The 21,005-nt window shown below is 37.2% G+C and overlaps 1 protein-coding gene across 2 annotated transcripts in view; it reads right to left on the minus strand.

Moving 5' to 3' along the window:
* The window catches only part of PIK3C2G (phosphatidylinositol-4-phosphate 3-kinase catalytic subunit type 2 gamma), a 354,996-nt gene that overhangs the window by 127,437 nt on the left and 206,554 nt on the right, over nucleotides 1-21,005 (minus strand). For both annotated transcript variants that reach the window (XM_004755743.3, XM_004755744.3), the window contains exons 19-20: nucleotides 7,672-7,852; nucleotides 4,158-4,265 (exon numbers count right to left, since the gene is read on the minus strand). In XM_004755743.3, coding sequence (XP_004755800.1) covers nucleotides 4,158-4,265; nucleotides 7,672-7,852 — 289 coding nt within the window. The remainder of the gene's footprint in view (nucleotides 1-4,157; nucleotides 4,266-7,671; nucleotides 7,853-21,005) is intronic.

Here is a 21,005-nt window from a genome sequence, read left to right on the forward strand (position 1 = left end):
CTTGATGGTTTCAATTTATCAACTTAGTAAAATATGACATCAATACATGTTGAAGGATCAGCTAATGTCATTTTTTTTTGAGAAGTCTGAAATCAGTATAAACAGAGAGTAAAGGATAGATATTTTTAACTTAACCTATGAACACAAATCTAACCTAATCCCTAAGAAACAGAAACCCTTGCTTACTGAATCAATTTGAGGTTTATAGAAAATGGATGAGGCTGCTTATTAAGTAATGAATTCTTGCTTTGAGAATCAGTCAATCAGGGAACATATGACTTTCTGTCATGGTATTGAATTAGGAAATCCTGTATTAGTCCAGAAATGAGTCTAGATCAGTGATTTTCAAACTGTGCTCATCCAATTCTTGGGGGTCGCTCTGAGGCATCCCAAGTTCAGGGAAGAGAAAAAGGGCAAAGGGGGGGATGAAGACAAGGCTTAGCCCTTCTTCTTAATTACATCACTTGGAGCTATTTTAACTTCATTGTTTTATATTTTGGTTTTCACATGCAGTATACTTTTTGAGACTCATGCAAAAAATATTTTATATTTGACAACTAATATGCACAAACCATTATCTATGTGATATCAGAGGTACTATATCTACTCCCTAAGAGCCTACAGGAAGTTGATATGAACACACGTGCATTAAGTTGAAAATAATTTACAAGGCCATTTATTGCAGTTGGATGAAGAAGCACTTAAAGAAGAGAAGTCTTTCAGAGATGAGGTGGATTTGAAGATTGTGGAACTTGGATTAGCAAAAATGTTTAAAAAAAAGGCTTTCTAGGTAGGGAAAAGCAAACAATGAGAACTGAGATTAAATGTTAAAAATGGACTGCAACGGCCACAACCAGGAGAAGGGAAAGAATGAGTTGGAGTCTTGGAAGATAATTTTATGTAAATGGTGAGATTAAAAAAAAAAAAACTAGAAAGAGAAAAGAATATAGGAAGAGCTAGAATAGAGAAAGAAAGATAGGACCTTGTTCTTGAGAAGCACACACTAATGACATAGATTTAAAATAGTTTTAAAAAAGGAAAGAAACCTATTAGTAAATGAAGTGTGTGGTCCTTACTTTTTCAGGAGTGGGGAAGGATTATATTATGTTACAACCACTTTCCCAAATGGTCCGTTCCCTGGTGATGGAAAGGGAAACAAGAAATGGTTCATTGTAATTAGTGGTTCCAAGGAGAGACAAGGGTAAAAATTCTTTGAAAGAAATCTTAACTCAAAGTTAAGATCTTTGTCCTCTGTCTTGGAGAGCCATGTGTTAAAAAGGAGATCGGCCTGAGTGCATCTCCCCAGTGTAGTTTGCAGATGGTGATTAAAATAGAATATTGACTATAGGCTTTCCCATACTCATACACTCATAAGGCTTCTCTCTAGTGTGAACTCTCTGATGCCTGATAAACTGTGAACTATCACTAATGGCTTTCCCACAATCATTGCGTTTATGAAGTTTCTCCCCAGATGGGTTCTCTGACATTGTAAAGTTGATGCTATCACCAAAGATCTTCCCATACTTATCACATTCATAGGATTTTTCACTAGTGTGAATTCTCTGTTATACAACAAAATGTGAGTCCTGACTATATATTTTCCATACTTACGAGGTTTTTTGCTTGTGTGAAGTCGGGTGACATAAAACAAGACATTTACTCTGACTGAATATTTGCCACACTGCGTTCCAAATGTTTTTCTCTGGTCTGAATTTGCTCACAGCCAACAAGTTGAGAGTTCTGATTGAAGCATTTCCTTGCTGCCTGCATTTATTGTGCTTGTTGCCCAGTATGGAGGCTCTGATGTCAAATATGACATATACCCTCACTGAAGACCTTACTATGTTCATTATACTCTCAGGGTTTCTTCCCAGTATGGATTCTCTGGTGGTCAAAATGGTTTCTGTTGGAACAGAGAGCTTGCCCACACTCATGTCGCCTGTAATGTTTCTCACTAATGTGAAATACTTGATTTTAGAAAAGGATTTTATTCTGAATGAAAGCCTTCTATACTTATGAAATTTATGTCTTCTCCTGAGGATGAGTTATTTGAGGGTCAATGAGTAAAGGTTTTTATGCATAAAGCACATTTATAAGGTGTTTTTTTTTTTTTTTTTTTTTTTTTTTTTTTTTTTTTTTTTTTTACTAATTATGGAATCTCTGATATTGAATGAGATGGGAGTAGTGATGACGAGTCTTCCCATGCTTGCTGCATTCATAGGGCTTCCCTGCTTAGTAGATTCTCAAATGAACCATTGACTGAGGAGTGCCTCTAAATGTCTTATACTCATTACACTCTTAAAGCCTCTTTCCAGAACGGATCCTCTGATGCAGGCTCTGACTGAAACTTTGCCACATTCGCCACATCTTCAGATGTGATGTATGTTCCTTTAGACTTCCTTGTTCTGCAGGACTGTAGGATAAACTAAAACGTTCCCTAGGAGGGAGTGTCACCTGGCCACATCTGCCCTGTTTATTGCTCTACACACAGGTGCCCAGCATTGTGCCAGGCACAGCTGGCCACAGCAAATGGAGAAAAGAGGGAGCTTTACTTGACATACTTTCCAGACTCAGGAAAAGTACTACTGTCTGCAGGTGGATATAGGAAAGGAGTGTGGCTCAGCTACCGTGCTAGGGGTGGCGATCCTCATCCTGACCATTTCACACAGGCATGCACAGAACCACCCATTAGAGCTGATAACCCATACCTCCAAGGCCTACCAAAACCAGGACTCATATGGAATTTTTTTTTTTTTTTTTTTTTTAAGAATAACACAACTTTTATTGGGAGTTGGGGTCTTGGGTGCCCTGTCAGATTCTCAGAACATTAAAAATGGACTCAACGCAAAATAACCCTACAGACTCCTCCAGGATGATGGGGCCTGGCCCTGCCCTCCCCGACGGGTGCCCTGGCACCGCCAAAGCCAGTCTCTGCACCCCTGTGCCCCATCCTGCACACACAAGGCCAGCCCCTAACCAGGTGCCCCAACTGCCCACCAGGCCATGAGGGTCTCATTTTAAGGAATTTTAACAGCAAATTGTTCTACTCCTTAAACAACAGTAAACCAAGAAAACAGAAACAAAAAAATCACAATCTAGACTCAATGAATCATACTGTTCTTTGTACTTTAAGATACGACATCTTTGAAATGCTGCATTTCCCTGTATTTGCAACATTAATCAGTGGATATTGCTAATGATTAAAAAGTTACACATTTTAAAAGATCAGCAATGATTTGGGTTTTAGCCCTGATAGACATATCACAGTCTGTGGAATTTGATGCCTTATTTTGTTATTTTTCAAAAATATGCGTGCATAGCATATTAGGAAAGTTTCTGAGGCAGCAAAGTTGTAAAGGTAACAAGGCCAACTTTTTAGCAAAATTTTTTATATTCATACTAATAATGGTCTAGCTTTTCTCCTAATTACTGGGTTTGTTTTCTTGATTGTATTATAATGTCAGTCAAGTAACATTTATTAGACATGTGTGATAGTTTAACCTCTTCACCTCTAAGTTTCACTTACCAATCCTGCCTCTATTAGTGCTTTCTACTCTTGGGCCCTTGAGAAGGAGGCTAATAAACTTAACGGAGATAAAAGGAGAAAGAAATTCTAAGTCAGAGAAGTGTGACTGACAGAGCCTGAGCAAGAGAGAGAAATTGTTTCTGATACCAGAAAGGTCACTCCAGGCATGAGTTAAGTCACAAAATATATGGTACACTGACACGTGAGTCAATGAATTTTAAATTAAATAAAAACTGACGTGTTGTAGCTAATAATATCCTAGTGTACTAGGCATGGCTATGCACATAATCTAAATAAGCATGAAATTAAAGCCAACCTGCATAAGGTCAGCAAATCAACCATTTTGAATAAATTGAGAAATCAATTTAGTGAGCAGTATCTTTATTTATTTATTTTTACTGAACTGATAGTATATTTCTAGACCAACAAATCATGTGATGAAGCCAGTGCAATCTCAACCTTACACAGTGCATCAAATGCAACACTTAGCTTGGATGCGATTCGATTATTTTTTTAAAAATTTTTTCAATGACAATTTACAAGTTGTTTTTTTGCCATTTCAAAAACACAGGGTGAGCTAAACAATACAAAACAAAAATACTCAACTTATCTACTGAATAAACTGACTTACATCACGATCAACACCCTTTACACACAGGGCAGGGTTCAGAGGAAGGTGACAGGTCTTTATACACTGAAAGAATTCTTCTAGTCTGCCAATCTCTTTCTTTAGTACCTCCTGTGGAAAAAATCAGTTGAAAAAGCATCTTAGAAACTGTTAAGAATTCGACTTTCTTTCAAGTTACAATTTTTTTCTACTGATTAAGTAAACTCTCTAATTCAGGGGTTGCACACTTGGATGCTTTGGGGTCAGGTAGATGAGGTAGTCACATATAAGGAAGCAGAAGGCTAAAGACAATAGGGAGTGGGGGGCGATGGGGAGCTAAAGAGTTCATGTCTTTTCTACAGGATTTTTAATTCAATTAAAAACAAAACCAAAACAAAGAACTATTCTGTTCAAACAAAACATGATGGGTTGGCTTTGACTGTGGCCCACCATCTTACAGAACCTGCTTTAAGTAATTGTTAACATCATCCAATTCTGATAATTTTCTGGAATCTTAGTTTGTAACCCTCAAGATTTATACTTAATAGTGATAGTACGTTTTAGAAAAAAAAAATCACATGTATTAAGAGCAATAATGGCAAAAATGATAACTGTCAGAAATAGTAATATATTTGAACAAATGATTTATTAAATGCTAATAAGTATATTCCTGATACTTACCCCATTCCCTTCCATAGTTCTCTGTACCTGTGGAAGATCTAAAAGCACAAATAACACCTTTAAAACTGCGTATTCCCTAATCAAAAAAGGGGAAAAACAATAATTCAAAATATAAAAGTTTCTTTTAGTCCACTTTCAGAAACTCTCTGAGTCCATTTCTAAAAATGAAAGTATCAGATTAATAATGTTCTGGGGTTTTTTTGTTAGTTTGTTTTTTTGTTGTTGTTTTTATCTAAGGTTTTTTTTTTTTTTTTAATTGAGAGGGAGAGAATGAGAGAGAGAGAGAGAGTATGAGAAGGCAAAGGTCATAGGGAGAAGCAGACTACCTGCCCAGCAGGGAGCCCGATGCGGGACTTGATCCCTGGACTCCAGGATCATGACCTGAGCCCAAGGCCTTCGCCCAACCAACTGAGCCACTCAAATGCCCTCAGGTTTATAATGTTTAATTAACTCCCAGGAGTTTCTCAGCTTTCACTCCTGGGTCTTAGGCAAATAACAGAAGAGCAGAATCCAGAAGAGCAAGGTTGAAAAATGAGGTGAATTCCACTATGGCAACTCTTACTGTCTGTCTTCCTTTGTCTTATCTATACATGGATTCCCTTAAGAAATACCATGGAGGGGAGCCTCTACTGTCTTTAAGTATCTTCTTTCACACAGTTAGTTTAATTAGTACTTTTTATTTATTTATTTTATTTTTTATGAGATGACATGCTTTAATAGTAAATAGCCAAGAAAAACAATATATAAAGAAATAACTTCTAGGAATCTGAGGAAAAATAATTAGGGAGGCAATTTTAATATATTAAAAACTCTAGCCTTTATCAGAATAAGCAGACAAAAATTTATAAGTAGGTTTGCAGAATTATGAAGTATCTATTAAAAAGGTCTTTTTAAAAAGTTTTTATTTAAATCCCAGTGAATTAACATACAGCATAATATTAGTTTCTGGTGAACAATATCGTGATTCAACACTTCCATACAATACTAATTAGTACATTTTAAAACAAAATAGAAAAAATAGCTAACTAACTTGAATTATGCAAAATTGTAAATGCTTCTTTCATCTCTATTTTTATTTTATCATTATGGGAAGAAGTGTTATCACAAAAACAGTCTAGGTGAGCAAAATATATTTATTTGAAAGAATATCAATAGCACTTTGGAACTTAATGCAAATGGTCAAAAAAGGCATCAGACTTACTTAACTGTAGCATGCATCTCAAATATGTGAGAAATTTTGAAATCTAAGAAATAAAGACTAAACTAAATTTTATATAAATTTCATAAATTTTAAACCAGTTTATTTACTTGCTTTCAATTTTTTTCTATCATTAGAAAATAATATACAGTAATATGAAGAAATTATAGAAGTTTGGTTTATTTTTCATTGCTCATCATGTTATGTATCTTAAGTTTTTTCTGTCAATCTAGAGTTCCTATTTGAGAGTTTCCCATTTGAGAATAAATTCCATGTTTATGCTTTTTATTTCCTATGTATTCCTGTATAGGTCAAGGGCCATAGCTCTGGCACTTCTATCAAATGAGTGACTTCCAGCAAGAAAAATATTGGGCTGGGAAAGAATTCTGGGACACTTTACCTGCCAGCGTTTTTATATTATTTGGCTGAAAACTCTTTTTGATTTTAGACAGTGGGTGGAGAGAAACTATGTGCTCCCTTTGAGGACACACTTCATGTCTTAGTCATCTTTCCATCCTTAATTTCCAGTCTGTGAGTACTTGTTACTGAATGATGCTATTGATACAATGAATGGTTTCCCACTCTCTTTCTGCATCTAGGATGTTGAACATAAGAAAACCTACTTAATGGTCTTTATCAGTGAGGGAAACTAGTGATGCAGATAATTAAAAAGAACAAATATTCTTCAATCAGATCAAGAAAAAGAATAGTCAGGTCCATTATTATTATAATCAGGGATGAAAAAGGCACAATATTTTGACTATTATTGGATCTTAGTATAAAAGTTTTACTATCCTCATCACTATTGATTTAATTAATTTTATTTGTTTTGTCCCAAAAGTCTTTATTTTGATTATTGCAGTATTAGAAAAATCTATACCTTGATTTTGTACCTTGGACAAGGGTCCCCTAAAAAGTCCCCTTTGGATGTTTTTTTAGATTTCATTTACTTATTTGACAGAGAGGGAGATCACAAGCAGGCAGGCAGGGGAGCAGGAGAAGGAGGCTCCCTGCTGAGCAGAGAGCCCCATGCGGGGCTCGATTCCAGGACCCTGAGATCATGACCTGAGCCAAAGGCCCAACTCCTGAGCCACCCAGGCACCCAGGCGCCCACCCCACCCACCCCCGGAGTTGTGCTGCCCTTTTGAGGAAATAACTTCATTTGGCCTTTTTAGACAAGCTGCCTTTACGTTGATTTCTTCTTGTCAGGTACTTTCCATATGCTACATGGCTACTTAGGTCAAAAAAACTACATTGGGGTATCTGGACGGCTCAGTCAGTTAGGCATCCAAGTCTCGGTTTTGGCTGAAGTTATGATTTCAGGGTCATGAGACTGAGCCCCGTGCTCGGCTCTGCACTCAGTGGAGAGCACTCTGGAGATTCTCTCCCTCACACTCCCCTTCTGCTCCTCCCACCATTTGCTTTTGCTCTCTCTCTCTCGCAAATAAATAAAAAAAATCTTAAAAATCATGTCCTCATGGTAGACATTATCATTAACTTTCAGATTGTAAATTGAAAAAAATCTTGATTAAACTCATTGAGCTGGGGGTCTTATAACTAAGTATAGACAACGAATTTGCTTTCGAAGCTATGAAATTAAAATTTAATTGAACTAAAGATTAAAGGAAACACTAAATGAAGATTAATTTCTTAACAAACCTGTCTTTGAGGGTCACTGGCAGACTTGACTTTTTCCCCAATGTCTCCCAGAATTTTAATAAGTTTCTTCTCCTTGGAAAGCTCATCACTCAAGGCTTTTCCTGAACAGAATTGGAGAGCAGCCAACAGCTTCTGATACCAGCTTTTAAAATAAGTTTCATTCTGTGCATCCTTTAGCAGCCTGAAGGAAAGAGAGAAAAAGAATTCTTGTATCTATAGCTGATTTTTTAACCACCTCCAGCAGGAACAATCAGTGCATTTCAGAATAATCTGTATTTGGTGACTTTGGGCAGTTTAATAGCCTGTTATTGGGGGAAAATGTTGTTTATTCGTTGGCAGTCATCAAATTCTGTCTGATAGCTATTGAGATTCCTAGAGTGAAGAATCAATAAGAGACCTGCTTTTTCTCATTTTAATCCACAATGCACTTTTTCTTTTTTCAGGCTTCTTAATTCTATAACAAATACTTAAGAACATATTTTGACTTCTTACACAAATAAGGACAAAGTTTTAGAAGTAGTGTTTATAAGTGACCATACCATAGTGGAACTCAAACATCAACCTTACCTTTTTCTACTTTTCTTCAAAAGGCAATGATCCCCCCACTGTCACATACCTACATATTTCTCTTTCTTCTAGTACCTCCCCTTGATTACTTGGAGGAAGACAATGTAAAAGCAAGAACATGGTTTTTGTTTTCAGGTATTCGAATCTCAGTCCTCCAACTTGCAAGTAATTTAGTCCAGTTACTTAACTAGGCTGAGATTTTGTTTCTTTATCTATAAAACAAAGTAATAATGCTGACTCTGTAGAACTATATAGAACACAGAATGACCTAATGCATTCAAAAAAGGCTTAGCACAATGTACCTACCAGTCACCCGACATTAGTTCATCTGTATTTTATGGCCTCCCCCAGCTAACTTCTGTCACTGCCTGGCTGGCTGCTCATGTCATGAACATGGGAGGCACAACACTTTAAAAAGTGAAAATACTAGGCTAGATAATGGAGCAGTAACAAATATTTTATAACTCTGTCTGCCATGTGACAATTTCTATTGCCTTGAAACTAATTCCAATATGCTCAAGCTTTACTATTATGCCCTAAACCAATGAAATAGAATTTAAAAAAAAAAAACCTCATTCCTTTGAATGTTAACCTCTCTTTGATTGATTCTTTTAATCTTAACTGGTCCCTAGTCTTGTCCTTCTCTGAAAAATTAACATTCAATAAAATGTTAAGGAATAATAAAAAAAAAGGATTAAATGCAGAATAGTTGAAAAGTATATAGATGAATTTCATTCTGCATTTTTTTTTAAGATTTTATTTCTTTTACACAGAGAGATCACAAGTAGGCAGAGAGGCAGGCAGAGAAAGAGGGGGAAGAAGGCTCCCTGCTGAGCAGAGAGCCTGATGCAGGGCTCAATCCCAGGACCCTGAGATCATAACCTGAGCCAAAGGCAGAGGCTTAACCCACTGAGCCACCCAGGCACCCCTCATTCTGCATTCTTAATTTTGGATCTCTGCTTCTGTATTATGTTACAGACACTGTAACACATTATTTTCCCTTGTTCTATGTTCGCTGTTTCTATGTATTTAGAAAAGTTAAGTTAAAAAGTAAAAAATAAATAAATAAATAATTGCTTGTCTACTTTTTCTTTTTTTTTTCTTTTTGTAAGGTGAGGTCTTGCTTTTAAGTGGAGTAACAGTTCCTATTTACCTCTGGAAAGCATTAAAAAAAACCTCAAGGGGTTAAAGGCGTATCGATGAGAAAATGTAATCCACTGATACCTGCTTATTTTCAATGTAAAAATAATAGCAGACAATGAAGTTTTCCTATGCTTACCCTACGATGAGATTTTGAAATGTCAGATGTAATAAATGAAACCTGTCATTATTTGGAAGTTCTAAGATGAGTGTTGTATGAGTGGGAATTGGAAAGTTGCAAATGCAAGCATCCACATGTAAAACTTAAAGACATTTTATGTAAAATTGTATATCTCTTAGATTCTCTCTGTATTTTGGGAACATTGGTAATATACTATTTTATGGTATACTTGGGTTTTAGTGAGACAGTTGACAGAGTATTTCTATATCTCTATCAATGCCTGCCAGCATTTTCATACACTTTGAATACTGAGTCGCTTATTTTAAAAATATTCTTAACCAGTTCTTGTATGTAAATGTAACTCTCTAACCTCCTGACTGCTGTATACATGATAAAAGGGAAAGTTCTTTTGTACAGATGAAGTCAACTTTTTACTAAAATAATTTTTTAAAAATTAAAAATTTTGAGGTGGGGGGTCATGGGAACTGTCAGAATTATATAACTTGTATTCATTATATTCTTAATTTTTTTGTTAGAAATGTGTTTGGTTTTTTTAAGGAGAAAAACTCAATTCTATTCCTTGCTCAAAATAAAACAGAGCAGGGGAGATTTGCAGAGAGAATATGACTGTGTTATAAAAAAATACAAAAGCAAAGAAAATTCAGTGTATTCACTATGATTATTTTCCTTGTAGAATATGCCTCATTCCAACCTCGAATCCCTGCTAAGATCATATGTTCTCCTGGTGAGATCCAGCTCAAGCTCTATGGCTTTCTACCCGACTAATGAAGAGTTTGGCTTTACACATTGCAGAACTGAAATCTGGAGTGGTAGAGGTAGGAGATGACCGCGAGAGGTCAAATAGTCCATCCCTGTGTCCTCAGGCACAGTCAAGAAAAATAAATGCATCTTTTCATTTTAAACAACTGTAAAGAAAGTTGGACTTTACAATTTGAGGTAGAGGGTTACGCAGTTCTGCATCCATGACTTTTTTACATAAGGAAGGACTAAACCCCTCATGCAGCAGTTTGTATCCATTACCTCTGTGTGTAAGATTAGCAAACAGCAGGCCACTCTCTCTTGAACATCACAGAAACCTTTTTCAAAAGACATTGTCACCAAAGAAAAGCAGCATTGCGTATGTCAAATACTTTTTTTTTTTTTCATTTTCAAAGTTAAGGCTAAGGGACTGAGAAATATCAAGATTTGGTGGTGAAAGATCAGACTTTTAAGGTGCATGAAATGTGACTGTGTATAAGCTGTGAGGTAAACCTTAAAATGCCAGAGACTTGTTTATCCTAATATCTGTTAGTTCCAGGGACAGAATTCAGTTTGATATGATTCTGTACTATAAAGTCATGACAACGTTAAAATGAGGATAAATGCATAAAATCCAGGTGATTAAACATTTTGACAATGTTAAGGATGAGAAGCAGAAGCAAGAATGAGAAGGTAACAGCACAGTTATAAGAGGATGTTATGAAGGTATTTGACTGAATTAAGGGGATCACGGTGAACCTAAGACAGAAACCCCAGCTATCATGATAGGGGGATTTTCCTTGGATATTGAGATTATCTATTTCTTCATGCACATGGCTGCTTCTGATCCCACAGTGAGTGACTTGATAGAGCCTCAGAAGTACATAGTGCTCAATTCTCAGGCTACCAACAGGACAAAAATAGAGTCATCACACCATCCCCACCCTCCTTGACTCCTGACTCTCTTCAGTGAAGGTCTAATTGTAGTTCTCAGTAGCATACCATCCCACACCTTATGGGCTGCCTTGAATTCTGACCCACTTGAGCACTCTCTGTGATTGAAAAGGAGAAACAAAATCCTATAGTGGACGAGAACTAAGGTACACAAGGAAGATGAGTGATTTCAGGTCATTCCAGCAACTCCCCTTCCCATTTCCTCTCATCTTTGTTAATAGAAGGCAAGGGGTACGGCTCAGTAGATCACAAGTAGTCAGAGAAGCAGGCAGAGAGAGAGGGAGGAGGAAGCAGGCTCCCTGCTGAGCAGAGAGCTCGATGCAGGGCTCTATCCCCAGACCCTGGGATCATGACCTGAGCCAAAGGCAGAGGCTCTAACCTACTGAGCCACTTGGGCGCTTCTCAGTAGACCAGTTTTTGGTGAGCATTCTAGAATCTGCTCTAGATTCTAGAATGTCACTTCTTCAAATGTATTTAAAACCCTGGGACATATAAAGGCTGATATTAATACCTGTTATGAAATTACTGATTTTAAGATTTTAATAGTGTGATTAAGAAGTAAAAAAAAAAATGTGGGGTGCCTGGGTGGCTCAGTCAGTTAAGCATCTGACTCTTAATCTTAGCTTAGGTTTTGATGTCTCCACTTTGAAAAAAAAAAAAAAAGGTAAAAAGCATATCTCTTTAGCTTTTACAACTTTATTTTACTTCTTAGTGTTTAAGATATTTATTTAATATTTTCCAAACCGAGGAGCTTAATGCATTTGTTTATTTATTTATTTATTTATAGAGAGAGATGGAGAGAGAGAGAGCATGGGCACGAGCATGGGTAGGGGAGGGAAGGAGATGGAGAGAGAGAATCCTAAGCAGGTTTCATGCTCAGCACAGAGCCTTCATGGGGCTTGATATCATGACCTCAAGATTATGACCTGAGCTGAAACCAACAGTCAGATGTTTAACCAACTGAGCCACCCAGACACCCCAGCAACTTGGTACATTTTATAGTCCTTGCAAAGATAATCATTTCCTAAGACTAGTTTATTCTGAGAATACTAATTTGCTTTTTCTGAAGTATAACACTAAGCTTCTGTTGAATTTTGCATATAAAGAGCATTATATTGGCCAGGTTTGCAGAAATGTAATTTCCAATCAATAGTTATTTTGCAATATCTGTCAATACACTATTTTGTAAAAATTATTTTTTTTTAAGATTTTATCTATTTGATAGAGAGAGAAATCACAAGTAGACAGAGCAGCAGGCAGAAAGAGGGGGAAGCAGGCTCCCTGCTGAGCAGAGAGCCTATCATGTGGGGCTCAATCTCAGGACCCTGAGATTATGACCTGAGCAAAGGCAGAGAGGTCCAACCCACTGAGCCACCCAGGTGCCCCTATTTTGCAAAAATTCTTCAATATAAAACTATTAAAAGGAAATAAATTCAGAAAGAAATGACATCCAAACTGTAGAGATTATATACATTTTTAGAACACTTAAATATGTGAGAGAGACCTATAAGGTACATAGCTGACTTAATTGTGTCCCCATAATATAATTTATATACTTAATACTTATTACCACTTCAAAAGTGTTCTCCTTGAAATGTTATATATTCATACTAATGACATTCCCATTGTGCTGACACTATGTGGTAGATCTAATTATTTTTCCAACTTTATGCTTTCCTCTCAGAAGGAAATCATATATCTATACTCCTTGTTTTGTGACTTCCACTTCCTTGCCATAGGAGGAGTCTACTTCTCTCCCGGTGTCAGTGTTGGTCATGTGACTCGCTTTGGCCCATAGGATGTGACTGATGAAATCTATGCCCATGTCTGTGCAGATGCTTTAAATGTGCTGTTATAGGTTGGTCTGGCAGCTTGGTACTCCTGGTTTCTGCCGTGAAACCAGTATGTTCCAGCTGGAAAACTGTTCCTCCAGTCACAGAGTAACAAGACAATGTAACCCAGAGATAAGCATTGCTGTGGAGTCCAGTGGCACCAAACAGAACTTACAGAAAGTCTGCAGCCTATGTACTGAATGAGTGAGAAATAAAACTGTGTTGTTGCAAGCCACAGAAACTTTGGCTTACAGCCACTTATTTGCTTACTTAGAGTAAAAACTTATGAATATCCTATTTTCATATTCTATCTTTTCCCATTTTCTTTGTTTTTGTTTTTATTTATTTGTTTGTATTGCCTTTAGAATATGCAGCATATTTTTTAAACTTCCACAGTGTTAGCCCAGAGGCTATTTTGGGGCATATCTAATTACTGAAAATAAACAAAAGTCATCTGGAGCCAAGTCTGGTGAATTAGATGAGTGATCAAATTGAGTATACTATTTCAGATTTAATAAAACTATAAAAGTAATAAAAGTGGTTTTCTTTTATGGATCATAAAAAGCCCCCAAAAGATTTAAAAAATGATTTGATCTGGCTCATTTGGGCATGTATATTCTGTTATACTGCTGATATTTTGTTGTTTTATTACTACTAACATACTTTTTGACCCATTTAAAAGTGTGAATAGGCCCATGTACATCTGTTGCTTTGTCTAGCCAAGTGTTTGAGTATCTAGTAGGAGATTCTTTCTGACTAAAAATGTTGTACTAATGACTGCAATGGGGCAAGGGCAAGATTTCTTTCAGGGCTTACCTAACACAGAACAGGACAAAGGGCCTGATGGCTTAGGGCAGTGAGGAAAGCAGCACATGTAGCTACTCTGGGAAACTAAGAGCTCCACTTTAATGCTAACAGCTGGAAGACTGGAATGGCTGAAGACGCAGGGGACCAATGGCTTTGAAAAAGGAAGTACCCATTTCAGCATGTTTGAGAGTCATGAGTCATTAGCCTAGTGAGGAATAGACTCATTCCACTATGCCCCGTTCTCTCTGCAAAGTCCAAAGAGGAAAGCCCAAGGAGAGCCATTTATTCAGCTGTGTGCCAGAACTGGAGATTGTTGCCTCATTCCCAGGTTATATTTCTGTTCTGAAAGAGGGTTTGATTTCCCCTGGCCTTATGTAAACAGGAAGAAAATGTCAGGGCAGGATGGAGAGACAAGATAGGAAAGAAGCAGCCCACACTCCCGTGCCTCAACTGCTTGGAAAGCAAGTATGTACAAGTTTTTCAGGGTTCAAATATATACATGGAAAATAATTATATGTGATCCACTCCTTATGTGGAAAGGGGTTGATTCAAGGCCAGATCTCCCAATGGGAAGCTCCTGCAAGGCTCCCCAAGGAACTCAGCCACATGAAGTAGCCAGTTCTCACAGTGAAACCACACAGAGCCGTGATGGAAAATCAGAGCCCTCAGACAGAAGATTGCAATTGTTTGTCCAAGTGTGGAGGTCAAATTTCTTTCTTTTCTCTCGATTCTCAAGTCAAGAGAAGTAAGAACCAGAAAAGAGAGAGAAGAGGAGCGAAATATCAGATCATATTCTCTACCCACTGCAAGTTCCTAAACCAAAACTTGGCTGGTGCTGGAGAACAGGGAGGAGGTGTTTGTCAAACTGAAGAAGAAAATGAAGTCTTAAAATGGACAAAACTAGTAGGAGTTTTTGATCCAAAAGTGAGCAGGAAACTGTGGAATCTACTCTGGTTTTAATTAGGGAATGTGAAAGAGTAGAAGTAGTATTTCAAAAATAATAAAAAAACTTTTATTGGAGACTGCCAAGCTCAGCCAGTTTAAAGAGAACAAGGTAAGACCGTTAGAAATCTAAGTCAGTGTAAGAAGAAATACAGCTTCAGGAAATGCACTGATTGCATTGCATGAGAAAAAAGGCCTCGAAATGCAGAATATGAACTGAGGGGATTTTACCTCAAAACTCTGGAGAAGGTTGGCTGAGATTTTTCTTCATCTCTCTTTATTCCCTTGACATTTCTATAAAGCAGTGCCCATTTTGACATTATTTGTGGGCAATTATTGCCACAATTGGAATTGTTTTCAAGAAGTCTAACTTGTTTCTTCAGTAGTAGGTTATTCGCACTGCATATATTTGGCTATGTGGGTATGCAGTTACTATTATAATTGATATCTTATCATTCCAGTTAAATAAAATCTTTAACAGATGTGACCAGTCACATATCTAATCATAAACTTAAATGGCATTTTTTTCCTGAGGGAAAATAAGCCATAGATGGTACCCAGTTTGTGTAAACATTTGTCATCAGGATTACTGTTATACAGCGGTGATGCCCTCTGAGCCTCAGCTGGGAGCTATGAAGGGAAAAACAAAAACAAAACCAAAAACAAACCCGAAAACTATGCTGAGCGGGTAAGTTCCTCTGAAGAGATTCCTGAATCTATAACAAGGAATCAGAGCCCTTTCTACTCATCTTGCTGATCTCACATGTATTCATTCATATGTGTACGTGTTAAATATACTGAATAATGTGATTTAAAAGCAGCAACTCTGTCCTCCAATTCCAACATACACTTAGCTGCTTTTAAGATATTTTATTCAAATCACTCTTCTAAGTTAAGCACCAAGCTGTGAATTACTCTTAGTGATCTCAGCTCCCACCATTATACTCCATATGTGCTTATTAAACACTAAAAAAAAAAAAGCTGGAATTGTAGCCCTGGACACACTTTGGAAGAGACAGGGACTATGAGACCTTCCTGAATTGCATCTCTCTTTTTTCACATTCTGGTACTGCTTTTCCTGATTCCTAACAATTTTTGTGCTCCTGTTGCTCTTTGCTTAAAACTCCGCCTAACTCTGCTCTCACTTCTTGTCCTATTGTACCAAGCTCCCAATTAGTCCTTGTCCTTTTGTCCTTCTTACCCTGGTCAAACCCATTATTTCTCACTGGACATTATACCCATATTCTCAGAGAATTACTTGAGCATGGGGCTGAATGTCATTTCTGGATAATATCTCCCACCCTTCACATTTACTGGGTGAGAAAACTGAAAGATTAAGAGACTTGCCCAGGGTCTTATGACTAAAACCCGGAGTCCCTAAACCACTGCTCCCTGCTCTTCCATAGCACCATATTGTGTGTCTGTTATGTACTGAACGTTTGTGCCCCCTCACCCCCACATTTATATATTGAAACCCTAGCACCCAATGTGATGATATTTGGAGGGCCTTTGGGAAATGATTAGGTTTAGATAAAGTCCTGAGAGTGGGGCCCATTTACAGGATTGATGACCTTAAAAGAAGAAGAAGAGACTGGAGCTGTCTGCTTCTTCTGCAACTTGAGGACACAGTGAGAAGGTGTCCAGCATCCAGCTACAAGCTGGGAAGAGGGCCCTCCTGGAAAAACAGAATTGGCTAGCATCTTGATCTTGGATTTTCCAGCCTCCAGAACCATAAGAAATAAATTCCTGTTGTTCAAGGCACATAGTGTAAGTTACTTTTTTTTATTGCAACTTGAGCCCACTAACATAGTGTCCTAACAACCATTAAAACATGATTTGGAAGACAGTTTTCTGCTCGCATTACCTCTGGCAAGAAACTTAATACTTTGGCCCTTTACTTTTCTAGTCTGTAAAAGTGGGAATTGATGAGGTTCAGCAAGCAACCTGCCAGCTATAGGACTCTATAATTTTAATCCCTGATGAATTTACCAAGCATTTACTCTATGCCAGGCATTTCCTAAGCAGTCCACATAGCTGTGTTAGGTAATTCTCATATTTGCTCAAGGTACTGACTCCTTACATCTCACAGACAAGAATATTATAGTTTATAGAGGTCAAGTAACTTGCATAGTCACCCAATCAGGGATTCAAATTCAAGTTCATCTGACTCCAAAGTCCTGGTTCTTTACCATCATGCTGTACCCTGACATCCTAATGACTTAGTCTAAACTAATATATGATCTAGAGATCCTTTCTTGATACTTTCCTACCATGCTTGTCTTTAATCTCTTTCTCTGGCTTCCTGTTTTCTAGCCCCCAGAAGTCTCATGCTCTCCAGATAGCCTCCTTTCTTTCCAAAGTGCCTCACTTCATTCCGTCCTACTATCTATAAACTCTCTGCCCAATCAGCAAAATATCTAATAATATTTTCCTTTCCATTTTTAGATTTTTTTAAACTTTTAAAGAAAAGCTTATTAACCTAAGTATAGTTTTCTATATAAGCAGGAATATTTTTCTTTCTTTTGCTTAGCCTACAAAAAGAACAGAATATGGAGGCTAGACATTACAAGTGAGCAATGTCAAATCATACACCTGACCTACCTCTTCTCCATCCTTCCTCGCTTAAGAAAGCGAGGCCAATACTATAATTTCGAAGGATCTGGCCTCCTGTGGTTTCCTTAGACTAGTGATAGTGCTGGGTGGGACTAGGAGTAGGAAAAGTTGCTGAATTGAAAGTAACACCCAGACTGCAGCTGGGGATCTAAGAATCCGGATGAATTGTGCACACACAACAGATGTGCCTTGAACTACCCACCTTAATTGGGCCTGTGGTTCCAAATGATTTCAAGTTGTGGTAAAAGACAAGTGGGGAGTCACTAACATCAGCACATGTGCTGTAATAAAACAAATTCTGCTTGACATACAATTAATGCTGAAATCCATGCTCCTGGAATTTTAAATTAGTCCAATAGATGCCTACATTTTCCATTTCTTTTTGAAAATATGGTTCTGAACTGAGTTCCTAACTCAGCTTTTTTCTTCTTTTTTTCTGAATACATGTATAGTTGCTTTAAAGGCAGTATAAGCAACTTTTTCATAAAGTTTCCTTAACAAAATTTCTTTCAACAACAAGGCAATTCCTTTGCTATATGAATGTTTCATAAGAATAGCAACCCAATAATAAAGATCCTCTTCACCCCTCAGCCTTTTGTTCTTGCATAGCCCTCTGGTGAAGGCTGGATCATCATCATATTGTGCAGTGAACAATTCATGTGTTTGAACACAGCCGGAGGGGCAGGTTTATAGGTGTAAGGCAAAGCTAGCTTTGAAACACCTAGTTTCCCTCGAACCTCAGTTTCAAATCACAGCTGGGGCAGCTGCTTCACCCTTCATTCTTGAGTCACAAATAGTGTGGCTTATTCTGTGAGGATATTAAAGGTTCCCTGGGATGTTATCCATAAGATTTGGAGCTGTGTTTGATGTCCTGAGAAAATTTCTGGGACATTCTTGCTCACTGTCATGTAATTGCATGTCCCCTGAGGTTGGCTAGCACGGTTTAATCCTATTGCTTTTGGAAATTCAATAAAAACTTAGTAGTGTTCTATAAGGCCTCCACAACCCACCCAGCTAATTCTCTGCTGATTTATGCCATGATGTGGTCGTTGTTCTTATGCAGATGGAACTTGCCGGGCAGGGGTAACTGTCCTGTCCATTAGATCACATGCATGACAAAAGAAGAAGCATTCCATTTCCAACACTCTCTAGAACCCTGCCTAAGTAACTTAGCAGATCACTGGACAACCTCAGTCTCTCCATTTGTAAAATGATGATGATGATGTCTGTCCTGTCATCAAATCTATGTTTCTGTTATGGTTGGAATTGTGTCTCCTGAAATTCAAATGTTAAAGCCCTAACCCTCAGTGTAACTATATTTGGAGATAGACCTTCAAGGAGGTAATAAAGATTAAATGAGGTTATAAGGGTGGGGACCTAACCCAATAGAATTGGTGTCCCATATAAGAAGAGAACGAGGGACCAAAAGAGCATGTACACAGAGAAAAAAGGTCATGTGAGGACCCAGTAAGAGGGCAGCTGTCTGCAAGCCAGGAAGAGAGGTCTCAACAGAAAACAATCCTACTGGGACCTTGATTTTAAACTTCCAGGCTAAAGAACTATGAGAAAATTAATGTTTAATGTTTTGGTCACCCAGTTTGAGGTATTCTGTTGTGGCATGCCGCCTTTAGGTGACTGATGTAGTTTCCAACCTAGAACTCTTTTTTATTTTTTATTTTATTTTTTTTGTGGTCCAGACCTACACATTCATCTGTCTATAAGATATCATTCTTAAATTTTCATAAGGCATTTCAACCTTAACATGACTAATTTCATTATCATTTCCCACAACACCTTCTTTTTCACTTGAATTACCTCCATGAAGAGAATCACCAGCATTCCATCACCCTAACTAAAAATGAAGCAGTTATCTGGGATTCTTTTCTCACCCTTAGCCACATCAGATTTGTTACCATGACTTAATACATTCACCATCTAAATAGCTCTCAGATCTAATTTCTTCTCTCTGCTCCCAATGACAGAATTTAATTGAGGCCTTAATTTCTTCAAGGTATTACTGGAATCTTCTGGTACTTGATTTTTCTACCACCTGCATTTAAAAATGTTTTCACCCTCAAATTAATCCCCTTTACTCAGTCAAATGAAGTCCTGGTCTTGTGATTAAAATCCAGGTAGCCTTCAGGATAAAATATAAAGTACTAGTGTCACTTAAAGAGCACTCGTGATTTAGTGTCTTTGCTTCTTAAAGTCCTGTTCATGTGCTCACATTTCAAACATAAAGTATTACTTATAATAGCTTGAATCTCCTCTGCCTTCTCAGGCTACAATACTTTTGCATCATCTCATCCTCTGGGTCTGAAATTATATTTCAATATGCCAACACCTGTTTATCTCTTAATGTTCAGTTTAATTAACACCTTTTCCAAAAAAATCTTTCCTGGGCAGGTGTGCAGGATTCCTTCTGTAAGGGTGAAGGTCTTCCTTGTATCTATTATTCTTTTAACACTTGTTTTATTTTTTTTTTATTTTGCTTTAATTACTTTTTTTTAAAGATTTTATTTATTTATTTGACAGAGAGAGAGATCACAAGTAGGCAGAGAGGCAGACAGAGAGAGAGGGGAAAGCAGGCTGTCTGCCAAGCAGAGAGCCCGACGTGGGGCTTGATCCCAGGACCCTGAGATCATGACCTGAGCTGAAGGCAGAGGCTTAACCCACTGAGCCAGCCCTGTTTTGTTTTGTTTTAATCTCTTCCCTATTTGACTTTAAATTCCTTTAGGGCAAGTCTATGACTTTATACTTTTGCGGCCTAACAGAGTTTCTGATTGTGATAAGAGTAACTAGTCAATTTTGTTGAATAAATGAAGTGACTATTAAGTAAATAAACCTGGTTTTCCTAAAATTTGTTTCTTCATTTCTTGATAAAAATTTCAGGGTATGAACCTAAATTAAGTTACTAATTATTCTGGAATTATAGAATCCTATTAAATTATATGTTTACAGGCTATTTCCTCCACTGTCCAAAAAATCTAATACTACACGTATATATGCACATATTTAAAATACAGTTATAAACCTACACATTAATTATTTGAAAATTTTGAAACATTCCAACAGATTACTAGAGATGCTCCATCATATTGCGATTTCAGGGGACAAATTATTGGAGCAATTTTTACTATGCAAAAATAATTCCTTAGTTAAATAGATTTAGCTGAGGATGGTCAGATGGAAAGTCCATCACTGGCAAAGTTACATTACATTAGGTAATTTGAATATAAGCTCTTTTCTATCAGAGGGGAAAAATAACAAATGAAAGAAAAAAGTGATGTGTGTTTGTAAGGGAGCATGTCTGTGTGGGGAGATTATATCCATTTTGATAAGTAATCAGAGCATTTATTTCCAAAGGATTTCCAAAAGCTTGTTTGTAAGATGTTTACATTGTCTGCTACCAATAATATTAGTTCAAAAAGAGACAGACCCTGAAGTTGAGTCTTATATAAGATGTGAGCAGTTAAAGGTATATCTATCAAAATTAAAATAGCTTGTAACAATCCATAGTTGGTTTTTATATTAATTGTTATTTTTGTTTTAGGTCCTCTTTAGAAACAAGTCTTTTTCATTTTGAACCACCAAATCAT

Source organism: Mustela putorius, unplaced genomic scaffold (assembly GCF_011764305.1).
Source record: "Mustela putorius furo isolate JIRA1106 unplaced genomic scaffold, ASM1176430v1.1 tig00537227_pilon_pilon_pilon, whole genome shotgun sequence".
In the NCBI taxonomy this organism is placed as follows: domain Eukaryota; kingdom Metazoa; phylum Chordata; class Mammalia; order Carnivora; family Mustelidae; genus Mustela; species Mustela putorius.